The following is a 14,937-nucleotide window of genomic DNA, read 5'->3' as shown; positions in this document are numbered from 1 at the left end:
CAGTATTTGGAAAGGGGAATGTGCATCCTGTAGTGTGTTCTCCTAATTGCCAAAAGGCACATTGCTTTCAAACAGAACTATACACACACAAACTCCCCTCATCTAAACACACTTGCCATTTGTAGGATTCAAACCCCTACTTAACTATGTTATGACACTTGAAACAGACGCATTAGCGGAGCGCACTATTTGAATTATTGGGAGGTTTCCTTTCTCCGGCTGTACTTATAGGGTGCTGACATCATCAGTGTTTGGAAAGGGGAATGTGCATCCTGTAGTGTGTTCTCCTAATTGCCAAAAGGCACATTATTTTCATACAGAATTGCACACACACAAACTCCCCTCATCCAAACACACACACTGGCAGGATTCAAATCCCTAACTAACTATGCTATGACACTTGAGAGAGACACATTAGCAGAATGCGCTATTCGAATTACTGGGAGGTTCCTCTTGTCCGGCTGTACTTATAGGGTGCTGACATCATCAGTGTTTGGAAAGGGGAATGTTCATCCTGTAGTGTGTTCTCCTAATTGCCAAAAGGCACATTGCTTTCAAACAGAACTATACACACACAAACTCCCCTCATCTAAACACACTTGCCATTTGTAGGATTCAAACCCCTACTTAACTATGTTATGACACTTGAAACAGACGCATTAGCGGAGCGCACTATTTGAATTATTGGGAGGTTTCCTTTCTCCGGCTGTACTTATAGGGTGCTGACATCATCAGTGTTTGGAAAGGGGAATGTGCATCCTGTAGTGTGTTCTCCTAATTGCCAAAAGGCACATTATTTTCATACAGAATTGCACACACACAAACTCCCCTCATCCAAACACACACACTGGCAGGATTCAAATCCCTACCTAACTATGCTATGACACTTGAAAGAGACGCATTAGCGGAGCACACTATTTGAATTATTGGGAGGTTTCCTTTCTCCGGCTGTACTTATAGGGTGCTGACATCATCAGTGTTTGGAAAGGGGAATGTTCATCCTGTAGTGTGTTCTCCTAATTGTCAAAAGGCACATTGCTTTCATACAGAATTGCAGACACACAAACACCCCTCATCCAAATACACACACTTGCAAGATTCAAACCCCTACCTAACTATGTTATGACACTTGTGAGAGACGTATTAGCAGAGCGTGCTATTTGCATTACTGTGAAATTTGTCCTCTTCTGCTGTACTTAAAGGATGCTGACATCATCTCTGTTTACAGATTGCAATATGCAGCAGCTGGTGTGTTGTACTAGTTGCCAAAAAGGACAGTTCTTTCACACTTGTAATTGCACACACATACACTTGCCATTTGCAGGATTCAAACCCCTACCTACCTATGTCATGACACTAGTACAAGATGCAGTAGCAGAGCGCGCTATTCGCATTACTGGAAGATCTACCCTCTTCTGCTGTATTTATAGTGTGCTGACATCATCTGTGTTTAGAGGGGGAATATGCAGAAACTGGTGTGTTGTAGTAGTTCCCAACAGGGACAGTTCCCTCACACATATAATTGCATGCACCATGCACGTATCTGTTGCTCTGAAAGTGTTTGTGGTACGTTATTGCCATAGCTTTCCCTATCTCTATGAACGACTTGTGTACTGTGGCAGCTGTATGCATGTGAGTGGGATCCAGTACTGTACTTATGTCTCTGTTGTGATTTCACTGTGCAGTGGACAGATATCTGTATTGTGGGATTTCCTGTATTAACACAAACACATGCCAGATATGTGTGTTCAACAGCTGAACTGTGAGACGGCCTATGTGTTGTGAGCAGGCCCAGTTCACAGTTGATGTGGCTTTCTGACTGACACGTCTCATTTATCTAAGTGTGTGAGCATGCCCAGTTTGTACTTTCCAGAAGTCTTAACCTCAAGATGCACACACTCAAAGCTCTCCTCAGTATGGAGATCATCGATATCTGTGCAGTGACAGAAACCTGGTTCAAGGCTCCTGAGAGCACCCCTGCGCTACCAGGCTATACCTCGTATCATGCTTTTGACCCCAAAACCGGGGCCAAACAACAAAGGGAGGGGGAGTGTCCATATTCATGAAGGACACCCACACCTCCAGGTTAGTTGCACCACATCATGCATCGGAGACCATACAGGTGCAACTAACCATAGGCAAAACTGCTGTACAACTGGCAGCATGTTACAGACCACCCTCCCAATCTCAGGAACCCCATTCATCCTTTCTGAAGACACTGGAGGATATCAATGTATCACCAGATACCATCATACTGGGAGATTTCAACTACCCTAACATAGATTGGGTGCATTATTCTAGCCCTAACACCCTGGCCCAGAGGTTCCTGGTATTCATAAATTCCAATGCACTGGAACAGCTAGTCTCATCTCCCACTAGGGGAGGTAATTTACTAGACCTGATCATCACAAACATGGGGACAGAATGCTCCACACCGGAAGTATACCCCTCACTAGTGAGATCTGACCACAAACTAATCACCCTGGATATACATATCCCACCTACACACACAGCACAAAAGACTATAGTGAAAAACTTCTCAAAAGCCGACTTCACTCTTCTTAAGACTGAGATGGTATCCTTTAAGCCCACTGTGCCAGTGGGAACCACATCCCACAATGCTGAATCCTTCACAAATGCGTTATATGGACATCTCCAAGAATGCATGGATCATGCAATCCCAAATAAATCTAAGACCCTCTCCACCAAGGGCAAGCATCCTGTCTGGTGGACCTCAGCCATAAACAAATTGTATAACAAAAGAAAGAAGCTACTGCACGACAGAACAAAATCCCATAAATGGAAGGCATCTCTGATCAACACTAGCAGTAAGCTACATTCCCTCATAACAACATCCAAGGCCAACTTTGAGAGACAACTCGCTAAGGACACTAAAGATAACCACAAGGCCTTCTTCAGCTATGTTCGAAACCTGGGCGTAAACCCTCAGATATGCTCACAGTTAGTTCACAACGACACAAAATACACTGAACCCACAGATATTGCCAACATTCTGGCTGACAGGTTCAGTGCAAATTTCTCACCTCCCTCACCCCCAAAAGATGAAATACTTATCCCAGCTGAATGTAATCTCCCTGTCATCTTGGATGTCCAGGTGAGAGCAGCACTCAGCAAAGCTAAGAACACAGCATCAATGGGACCTGACGGTATTCCAGGTTGTGTGCTACGTGAACTCCAAGAGGAGCTTAACCCGCATGTAACAATGCTATTTAACCTTAGCCTTACTACAGGATATGTACCTGAACAGTGGCGTACAGCAACAGTGGTCCTACTCCACAAAAGAGGTACCTCTACAAACCCTGGGAACTACCACCCCATAAGCTTAACCAGCCTGGTCTGCAAAGCTATGGAAAGAATCATTATGGAACTCATGAACAGAGACATTGGGTACCTACAGACACTTGATCCCACCCAGTTTGGCTTTGTAAAGGGCAGATCCTGCCTTTTGAACCTGGTTGATTTTTCAAAACAGTCACTAGCACCATTGATGAGGGCAAAGCAGTCCATACAGCCTAACTGGACTTAGCTAAGGCCTTTGAAACAATACCCCACTCAGGCATCATAGATAAGCTCAGCAGCTTAAATGTAAACCCATATGTCACTAGATGGGTTGCAAACTGGCTAAAGGACAGAACACATAAAGTCAGAATCGCTGGAGCCATGTCAGACTCACAGCCGGTCACAAGTGGTGTCCCACAGGGCTCTGTCCTGGGACCCCTCTTGTTCGGCATTTATTTCTCAGATGTTAAAGCAAACATGGGAGGGTTGTGGCTGACGAAGTTCGCAGATGACTGAAAACTAGGCGCCATAGTCGATATACCAGCTGACACATGCATCCTACAGAATGGCCTCACAGAAATGGACAACTGGTGCCGGAGTCATGGCCTTAAACTACATGCCAATGAATGTATAGTCATCCCCTTTGGGGAAAGCAGGGTACCCACAGATTATCACATAGACAGTAACCCACTGAGTATGGACAAAGTACTCAGAGACCTGGGGACTCATGTTAACAGCGACCTCTCATTTGACACCCACATTGCCAAAGTGGTTAGAAAGACATTCTACCTTGCCCACCTTATCATGGAGGAATTCACATCCAGATCAAAGGATGCCATTGTACCTCTATACTCCTCCCTTATCAGACCCATGATTGGGTACAATGCCCCATTTGGTATGTACCTCACCCGCCACCTGCAGCAGCTGGAGAGACCACAACAGTACCTCACCAAGAGGATCAAGGGTCTCCAACATATGTCTTATTCTGCTAGACTATAGAAACTCCAGCTCTATTCAGTAGCATACCACCTGCTCAGAGGTGATCTGTGCCTGCCATACAAAGCCATGTCCAATCAGGATCTGATGGACATGCTCCACCTCAACAGATCCAAATCCATCAGAACCACAACAGCCAAACACTTAAACCTAGGCACAAGTATGAATAGAACATGCTGGAGGAATAGGTTCATAACCCAGAGGCTTCCCATGCTCTGGATCATAATCCCAGTTCATGTTGGGCTGAGCCCCTCACTGACACTCTTCAAGAGACACCTTGATGAGTGGATGGGAGATTGTAGGTTTACCCTGGGGGTCACCTCTGTGTCACTACTAGACAGGGGCACAGTAAACTAATTCATTTATGTAAGGGGATATTCACTGTGTCACTACTATACAGAGGCACAGTAATCTAAATCTATTCTGTACCACTACATGGGGTGGGGAAAGCCATATCACTATGGCTAGGCTTACAAATGCCCCAGGGCAGATAGCCTAGTACTTAACTATGTAACTATGAACTATGGATGGGGGATCATAGGTTTGTTCCAGGGATTACTCCCATGTCACTATTAGACAGAGGCACAGTAAACTAGACCTGGAACCTATCTGTTGGGATCTGTGGTCCACCACATTTGTGTTTGTGTATGGACCTCATCTACATTTCACATGTACAGTTCAGTGTTGGACATCAGGTTGCGTTCTTACTGACCAACTACATTGTGTGTGAACCTAACAGGCATTATGCTGTGCCTGCAGGTTTGCCATGGGATACTTTGCATACAATTGTCAACATCCTGTTTGACTGGCCAAGCTTTGTTGCCGCATACTGTACTCGTTCAGTACTTTCACAGAGAACTGGTAGCATCAGGGTGATCTTATGAGCCTTGACCCAGGTTTCTGTTACAGGTCAGATATTACCATTCTCCATGCTGGGGTGTGATTGGTCTGCATGCATCTTTATTGGTCTGCATGGATGTTTGTGTTTCCAGCCTTGCCTATTCAAGGCACTGTGGGGGTGACAACAGCCTTTGCCAGTATCCACACAGCCAGGTGTGCTGGGTGAGTGCCATCCCTGGCAGGTGGTGCATTCCGTCTTGGCCAGCATGTCATCCCAGGCTATCAGACATTTGTTTTCCTGTGACTTGCAGACATACTTCTGCCAATTATTGTACTTGGTCTTGTTGTCTTCATGGTGTGGCATCATGCTTGGTGCGGGTGGGATGTTGGCAGGGTCGTCATGTTTGCATATACTAGATGGTGTTACATGGCTTAACACATGGCAATCTTGCCTCAGGTGGTGCTGCAGGGCTGACTATGTCAGATGAAAATACTACACTCCCTGTACATGTTTGACTACAGGTTGTGTCATGTTAGGCATCCCTTTTACTATATGAGTGAGTCGGAAAGGGGTATAATTCCCAGGGTTCCTACTGTGCCAGTGTATGTGCTATGCATTGCCTCTTTGCAAAGGCCAGGGCATACTGGGTACACCTCCTTCTGCCTACTGGGTCAGGCTCAGGTTGTTCCTCCTCCGAGTCACGATCTGCCTGTGGTGGCCTTGGCAATGGTGGGGGGCTGCTTGGGCCACCCCTATGATGGTCCTGCTGCAGCTGTTTTCGCAGAATCATGTTATGTAGCATCGCACATACCATGACAATTTGGGTACATGTAGTTGGTGTGTACTGCAAGGCTCCACCAGATGTTTCCAGACACCGGAAGCGTGGCTTGAGCAACCCAAACACATGCTCTATTACATTTCGTGTTTGTGCGTGTGCCTCATTATGGCGTTCTTGTTCGGGTGTGTGTGCATTTCTGATGGGTGTCATCAGCCACGGCTCCAGTGCGTATCCAGCATCCCCCACTAAATGAACATGTGGGATGTCCCCATTGGCAAATGTCTGGTACAGCTGCGTCAGATGCCAGATATGGGAATCATGGTAGCTTCCAGGGCAGCCAGCACACACATTGGTTATTATGCCCTGGGCATCACACATGACCTGGCAGTTGATGGAGGGGAAGCCCTTGCGGTTAATGTAGGCCTTACCCCGCTCACCGGCTGGTGCCTTGATGCGTATATGCATGCAGTCTATTGCACCCACTACCTCACGGTGTTCCGCTATTTGCTGGAAGAGACGCATATTGCTGGCCAATGCTTCACAGGAATTGGGGAAATATACATGGTCTCCGACATGTGCTGACATGGCATCCAGGAACTGGTGCAGTACCCTGGATGCTGATGCCTGTGAGATCCCCATCATATCACCAGTTGGTCTCTGGAAGGTACCTGTTGCTAGTATTCTTAGGAAAACACATACCTTGGTTTCCACTGGGATGGGTTCCCCTCTGTTGGTTCTGTGTGTGAGGCGTGGCCTGCACAGCTCGACAATTTGCTGGAGGAGGTCTCTGTCCACTCTATAGCGCTCCAATATCTCCAGCTCATGTAACCCCTGGTAGGTGACTCTGGACCTGTACACTCTTCTCCGTCTCCTCACTGTGGGTTGTCTGGCAGCATTTGCATTGTCACCACCCTCAGCAAGTCGCCTATGTCTCCTTATGACAGCTATGGCAGCCCCTAGCATTTTTGGTCTGAGTGAAGCTTTTTCAGTTTTCACTTCCAATAGCTTACTCATGTGTTGCAGTGTCTCTTGAGAGAAACATACTGCACTGCTGTTTGCAGAGTTTTAAGTGCTGGGCTGGGCTAGGATTCTGCCTGTGTAATTGCCTGCTGCTAATTGTTTTCACCTGCTAGCTCCTGCAGTATTCCCTGCTAGCTTCCTACTATTTCTGTTGCTTCTTTTTTCCTTTCTGTTTCCTCAGGGGGGAGCAATGCGCATACCAGTGAAAACACGCTCACAGTAGCCTACACACGCGCACACATGCTTACACGGACTAGAATCTGCTTATTTGGGTTAAAATGCGCGCACAGCGGTGCAAACAGTCTTAGGAGTCTGCCAACAGGCTCCCACATGCGCACTCTGCCTTACACGTGCACGCTACCGCTTACACGCGTGCACACTGCCCTCCTCGTGCCTCCTCGCGCACACACGCACGCATGCACGCCCAGCAAGAAACTTTGGTGTAGGCAACAGTGTACACCTTCCATTTCTTGACTTTCCCATGCTTATCTTGTGGCACGCCTCTTTCCATGATGTGTGTCTGACACCTGTCACATTACACTGTCCTCCAATACACTGCATTTCTTTCTGACATTCCCCCCTGTGATGTCACCTATGTCTTACTCTGTTCCTCCCCCTTATGTAACTCTTACACTACTTGGAATGTGCTCATTTGCTATGTGACAGTGGGATTCAGTATCCTAACACTCATTTACATAGGATTGCCTACTAATGCTTAGTTACATGTCTTACACTTGGCTCCCCCCCTTAGCAACCACTACACGGTGGCCATCTTGTTTTAGGTCTCCTGGTCCCTGCATTGTAAATCCATGTAATGCATAAAACCCACATTTGTGAGTTTATAACCTTCATTTTTAGGTTTTGTAATAGCGCACCCCATTTGCGCGGGATTGCGCTGGGTTTAAACATCGGCGATCGCCGAAAAAAAATATATATATTTTCTTATATTTGCATCAGGGTACCTTGCCAATGGCCACATATTTGGCCATCGGCATGCTGCCTGACTCATATGCACCCTTTATTTGGAGCTGACATGGCTCCATTGTGTTTTTTGCAGAAACGTACTCAGTTGTCAACTGAGTACATTTCTGCAGCGAACACGTCTCTTACACGGGCTGGTTTCTGCTTTGTGGATCGCTGATCTACCTCATTTGCATGCCTTTCGGCTGCAAGTGAGGAATTTAGCATATCCACGCCCAGTCCGTGTAAGAGACGTTTTAGCTGGTCTCTTACACGGAGTTTCGGGCTGTTCCTGGATCGCGAGGCTTGCATGGAGTCTTACATGTCTCTTACACTCCGTGCAAGCCTTCGTGAATCCTGCCCTATGTCATTTAAGGATAAGGAACATAAACATACAATGCCATGATATCTGTTAGTCACTGTGTCATTTAAGGATGGAGAATATGAACATACAGTGCCACGATATAAGTTATTCTCTATGTCATTTAAGGATGGGGAACATGAACATACCATGGTATCTGTTATTCACTATGTCATTTAAGGATGGGGAACATGAACATATGGGTCTATATTAGATTATCGAAGTTTCAGAACTTCGAACACCATATGGTCGACACCATATGATCGAAATTCTGAAACTTCAAAAATCTAAAAAAAAAAGTAACTGCTTTAGGCATGGGGGACAAGCCCCCCTGCACCCCCCACATGGGGGGTTGTGCCCCCCTCACCCCCCGCTACTTAAATATACCAACTCTGAGATAGCACTTTAATGGAGAATGGTGTGGAAAGGGAAGATTTCCCTTTCCTACGCTGTAGCATGATCTTGGAGTTGGTATATTTAAGTCACGGAGGGTGTGCAGTTGAGCTTGCCCCCTTGCTAATACACTTTTAATTTACATTCCTTTGTTCTTTTTTTTTGTTTTGTTTTGTTTTTTTTTTAGCTTTTCAAAGTTTCAGAACTTTGATCATATGGTGTCGACTATATGGTGTTCGAAGTTCTGAAACTTCGATAATCTAATATAGACCCGAGCATACAGTACCATGGTATCTGTTATTCACTGTGTCATTTAAGGATGTTGAAACAAAAGAACCAAAGGCTAGCAGAACACACTTAAAAGGACAATTTATTAAATTACCGCTTTCGGAAACAAACAGTGTTTTTCCTTCTTCAGACAACTTGCACCCATTTTAAAATGCTTATAAAGAAAACATAAAATACCAATTAACCAATTACTTGAACTGAATGACAAGTTTTAAAGTAACAGATCCAACTTAATACACTTTTACTAACCAAAAGATTATAACTTTGGAAAAAATACCCTTTTAGTCACAGAATCCAAACTGACACTTCCTAATACATAAAACGGTGATTGTAAATGTAAAAAATATGACTAGAAAAAATTATTAATCTAATCCTAATACATAAAACATAAAAAAATTATTAAAACAAAGGGAGTGGTGTATTGTGCCAGGTGCCAGGCCTGTAAAGCTTTCTATATCGGTAAGACCGAAAGAAAGCTTAGGCTACGCATTTATGAGCATATGTATGCTGTTAGTAAGAGGGATACAAACAACGCTCTGGCCAGGCATATTGTAGATTTTCCGGATCACTTTTTTAAGTTTTCTGTGTTAAAACAAATTAATACAGACATTAGAGGAGGGCCCTGGCAGATCAATTTGGAAATTGATGAACTAAGATGGCAAATTTCTACTGCAGCTTATTTACCCCCAGGCTTGAACGAAATGGTCTCTATTAAATGCTTTTTAAAGATGCTGTCTTTAAAAAGATAAAAGTTTGAAGATTGATTACATGAGCCTTTAGCGAATTTGAATAATTATTAATATTAGGTTGCTGTTTTTATATGTTTTAATAATTTTTTTATGTTTTATGTATACATAAACATACAGTACCATGATATCTGTTATTCACTATGTCAGTTAAGGATGGGGAACATGAACTTGCAGTACCATAGTATTTGTTATTCACTGTGTCATTTAAGGATGGGGAACATGAACATACAATACCATGGTATCTGTTATTCACTATGTCATTTAAGGATGGGAAACATAGACATACAGTACCATGGTATTTGTTATTCACTGTGTCATTTAAGGATGGGGAACATGAACATACTGTACCATTGTATCTGTTATTCACTATGCCATTTAAGGACTATTATTCACTGTGTCATTTAAGGATATGGAACATGAGCATACAGTACCATGATATCTTATTCACTGTGTCATTTAAGGATGTGGAACATGAACATACAGTACCATGGTATCTGTTATTCACTATGTCATTTAAGCATTGGGAGATTCCTCAAGATTGGAGACATGCACTTGTTAAACCCATCTTCATGGGGAAGGGGAACTGGAGAATCTGAGTCACGTAGACCCATAAGTTTACTTTCTTGTTATGGAAAAATAATGAAGGTTATTTGGATAAATTATTGTCAGAACTGGAAAAGTTGGGACTTGAAACTATATCAACATGCATATGTTCAAAATGGATCCGTTACCACTGTAGCATGATGTTTAATATTATAATGACAGCTATAAATTAAAAAGTGCATTGTGATTTCATTTATATAGACTTCATAGATGAATTTAATCACATTAGTAAGTTATTCACATGTATAACAAACACCTGGGTGGATATAAATGCTTATTGTACATTGCAAACTGTTGTTTCTATAGTTCTGCTGTCTACAACCTTATTCCTCTTTGCATTTACTGATACACCAATCAAATACTATCTCACACCATCACATAACTGATCTATATGTTTAACCAAGAACAGAGAAGCACTTAAAATAACTAATAAATACTCCGAAAAGTGCCTGAAACTGTGGAAACACCAAAACTTCCAATATGTAACGAGGAATAAAACCACACAGGAAATTGAGTCACGACAACACTGTATTAACGCACTTAAAACTGATACACCATACACGCGTTTTCGTCCTTACACGTAGGACTTCATCAGACAAATACCTTCAGTTTAATCACATTTAAATACAGACGAATAAAATTAATTGTTTTAATTAACCAATAAACATTCTCTTGTATAATTCAAATGAACCAACCAAAATCTCTAAAACATGAATATTCATGCCCTCTTCCTAAAGTGCAAAATTGCATATAAATTCTTAAAAATACGAAAGTATTTAATATTTTCATTAAGAACTGTCATGAAATTTAATTTTATACAAATTTAATAAATACCATTTTAAACATTTAAAAAAATACATTGAATAAATATACATTAAAAACTTTAAAAGCATTAAAATATCATATATAGGAACTGGCAATATATCTATAGTGTGTTGTCTCCCTCTAGTGTCCATGTATGTACCCTACAATTTGTTAGCTCTTATTTTCAGCAAAGGGGAAATTGTTAAAAAATCATTGATTCCTGGTTTTGTATTTGAATCCAACTTTATCTGCCACCAAAGCTCCCTACTTTCCAATATTTCTATATGTTTGCTTTTCACCTGCCCCTCCTTCTTATTTCATGTGCATATCATTTCCATTACCAGCTATTAGAGCTATGTCATAAGATGTGTATACTAAATTGTTTGCATAGACTGCAGTAGTTATATTGAATAATTTTACTACTGTTGTAATGCTGTACATTTTGATATGGTTGTCTTTCTCTTTTCAAACCTCAGCTATATATGTATGTATGTTACTTTATATTGTATTCAAAATTGGTACCTGTGTTGTGTTTCTGTGTCTATTAATTTGTTAACATTATGCTTTCCTTCCCAGGCCTCAGCTGAAAATGGGCTATTAGGTCCAGTAAGCTGTCCTGGTTAATAAATGAAAATAAATAAATATAAAGAATGACTTACTTTTTGTGTGAAATTCCAGCTTCTATGATAAACTTAGTGTTAGCCTAAAATAATTCTTTACAATAGTGTGCACATCTTGGAACTATAAAGGTATCACAGTTATTGTTTATAGACAAAAAGTATTTGAAAACACCTCCACTCATCTGACTGTGAAAGAAAGTCTGCTATAGCCCATCCACACACATGCACTTGCATTGTGCATGAATATATTGGCCAGTTATCTGTGGTGACAGAAACAGTCTCAGGAATTCATTTTTTATAATTTACAGTTCATTTTACAACAGTGTACATCCTGAAAAAAACCCTTTCTGTCATTTAACTTCTGTCTTTGTAATAATTAAAAAATGTTTTTTTCACACACACTGCCTGAAAACATTTAGTTGTAGGCATTTTTGCTCAGCATTTTTGCATGGTACCTGACTTTGTCATCAGGGAACAGCTCTAACATTTGATGTTCTTAATATGCTGTTTTATATCAAGTTGTGAGGCCAGCTTGAACTTGTTTCAGAGTATGCCTAAAGATGATGTGTGCTTACAATGCTATTTTTTACCATTTTTATGTGTGTGTGTGTGTGTGTGTGTGTGTGTGTGTGTGTGTGTGTGTGTGTGTGTGTGTGTGTGTCTATGTGTGAGACCATGCATGAATGTGTGTGTGTGTGTGTGTGTGTGTGTGTGTGTGTGTGTGTGTGTGTGTGTGTGTGTGTATGTGTGAGAGCATGTGTGTGTGTGTGTGTGTGTCTGCGTGTGTGTGTGTGTGTGTGTGTATGTGTGTGCATTGTTGTCGTACACACTGGCTAGAGTACAATACTTCTAGCTAGATAAGGACCAAAGGATATTCATTGGTTTGAGGGAGGCTCACTTTGATGAACTCCAAGACGTTATGGCCCAATATATGTGTCTCATACATATGTGCATCTGACTCCAAAGCAAATCTATAATGTTTATTGAATGTATTATAGTATTTTATTTCATGTAAGTAAATAGCTGACCCTTGAATTAAAAAAAAAGTTTATTTTTCTTATCTTTTACTTTGTTACTAGTGTCCAAATTTTCCAAAAGTTAGGACACTTGGCACATTCAGCAACATAATTCATTGCTTGTGATGATATTTGATAACTGGAGTTAAGGGTTTAAACAGTATGGATTGTTCACTGCTATTGTTGAATTACAATTATGATGCTGTAAAAAAATCACTGAATAATGAAGTCAATATTGGAATGTTAAACTAGAAAAGTAGATGTACTGAATGATTTGGATCAAAGTAAGTATTGTTTTCTGTCATTCTTGTTTTCCCTAATAGTTTCAAAGAACTTTTTAACCACATATTAATGATGCAAAGAATGTCTGGTTTTGCTTTTTGTTAATCTAAAATAAATATGAATTCTAAACAGACCTGTCCCAAAATATTGAATATTTTACCTTGAAAACAAAATGTTTTGATCATACAACTGTAAAAGTCTGTCTGTACAAAGTAAGTGCCTTATGGCAGTCAAGCTCCTTGTACCCCCCCCCTCCTCCGAGGATGACTGTATGTCACACCTCTGCTGTTTAGTATAATCACCTTCAAAGTTGCCATTATGCACTGAACATGAAAAACATAAGTTTTTGGAGTTTATTTGCCAACATTCTGTATATATGAAACAGTTTATTTTGCTTTCTTTATGCTTTTACAGTATTGAGAAAAACTGAGAAACATTGTTTGGTCATTTAGTATATATTTAGAAACTACATTAATTGCAAGGTTATTAACATGTACTGCTAGACTGCACCCTTTTCATCTAAGGTTAAAGGGTAACTAACCTTTTCTGGGTAAATTTAAGAAAAATTATATTATTGTTTTGGTGAACTGTTTTTGTATTAAAAAGATGATACTTCACAAAGAATGGTTACATTCAAATCAAGTACTCTAGAATGTGTAGTAAGTATGTATCTTTGAGTGGTACTCTGATTAAAAAGTATTGGATATTCATATATATACTGCAATGTAGAATATGCTACAGATAAAGAACTGAGTAATATGAGTGTAAAATATTCCACAGAGCAGAAATGTTACATAGCTGTGAGTAATTAAATGTTGTATAAGGTGTGAGAAATTCTGTTTGACAAGATGTACAGTAACATAAGTAGTGTGAATAACAAGAGCTTGGTAGTAGAGTGCAACAATATACAGGCTGTTTTGTGGTGTAGTCTTCATTATGGGAAATGGCCCTGGGTAAAAATTGTCATGTAATACAGAGTTAGAGACTTATTTTTTAGATATTGTTACCTTAGCTTCCATTGTATTATCATAATCTCCAGCTATAATGTTTTGATTCGTTGGTCAGAATATGTCACATCAATATGTCAAACTTACTGTGACCGCTGCCCACAGTGCAAAAAATATGGGTGTGTTCTCATTGCATGATGGTATATTATTTCTTACTTTCTCCAGAACAAGTTGAAAGAAGCCTCATCCCTTCTGGAATTAAAACTTAAGGACATCAAAGCTCTTGAAAATCAGCAACAACAAATGATATCAGACCTCCCGGTGAGTAAATCTGTTTATGATTCAGTAAAAACATTACATTTCTCATAGTTTCACATTCTATTAATTGTTTTTTCTAGAATGAATCTTTGAGATTAGAACAACACATAAGATCAGAATTTGCCAAGCTGCACAGGCTGCTCCAGGATAAGGAACAAAGTCTGATAGAACAGCTAAAGAAGGAAGCAGCAGCAAGTCTGAGAAAGATGGAGGAAAACCTGAAGGATATAAACACCAAGCACAGTACCATTCAGGATCAACTAACTGGTATTCAGTTAACACTGCAGCTGGAAGATCCTGTAAAGCTCCTAAGGGTAAGCTACATCTGATCTGTTTATTTCCCTCTTCTATCATAGTTTTTCATGTCACACTGCTAATATGATTGCTTAACTGAATGGCACTGCAAATATTGCTCTGTTCTGGTTTATTTTGTACCAAACCAAAGCATTCATGATGATATCCCCAGAATGAGATTTTGTTCTAACTTGCCTACCGTTGTCCTAGCCTGATATATTGTCTCACTGAATAACATTGCATCTGGTTGTTTTAAATATGCTGTTGAATGAGATGGTCTCCATCATTGTCTTTCCCCTCTGTCTGTAAGCATATGTAGCCCTGTCAGACATCACAGTTTTAAGGTTACATAACAGACTGAGTATGA

At 41.0% G+C, this 14,937-nt stretch overlaps 1 protein-coding gene across 1 annotated transcript in view; it reads left to right on the top strand.

Moving 5' to 3' along the window:
- LOC122813667 (zinc-binding protein A33-like) overlaps positions 1-14,937 on the top strand; it is a 394,493-nt gene that overhangs the window by 150,922 nt on the left and 228,634 nt on the right. The window contains exons 2-3 of the mRNA XM_044086108.1: positions 14,184-14,279; positions 14,357-14,590. Coding sequence (XP_043942043.1) covers positions 14,184-14,279; positions 14,357-14,590 — 330 coding nt within the window. The remainder of the gene's footprint in view (positions 1-14,183; positions 14,280-14,356; positions 14,591-14,937) is intronic.

Source organism: Protopterus annectens, chromosome 10.part0, assembly GCF_019279795.1.
Source record: "Protopterus annectens isolate FY-2018-M chromosome 10.part0, PAN1.0, whole genome shotgun sequence".
NCBI classification, from domain to species: domain Eukaryota; kingdom Metazoa; phylum Chordata; order Ceratodontiformes; family Protopteridae; genus Protopterus; species Protopterus annectens.
The sequence above is the reverse complement of the archived record's forward strand: the minus strand, read 5'-3'. Positions and strand labels throughout refer to the sequence as shown.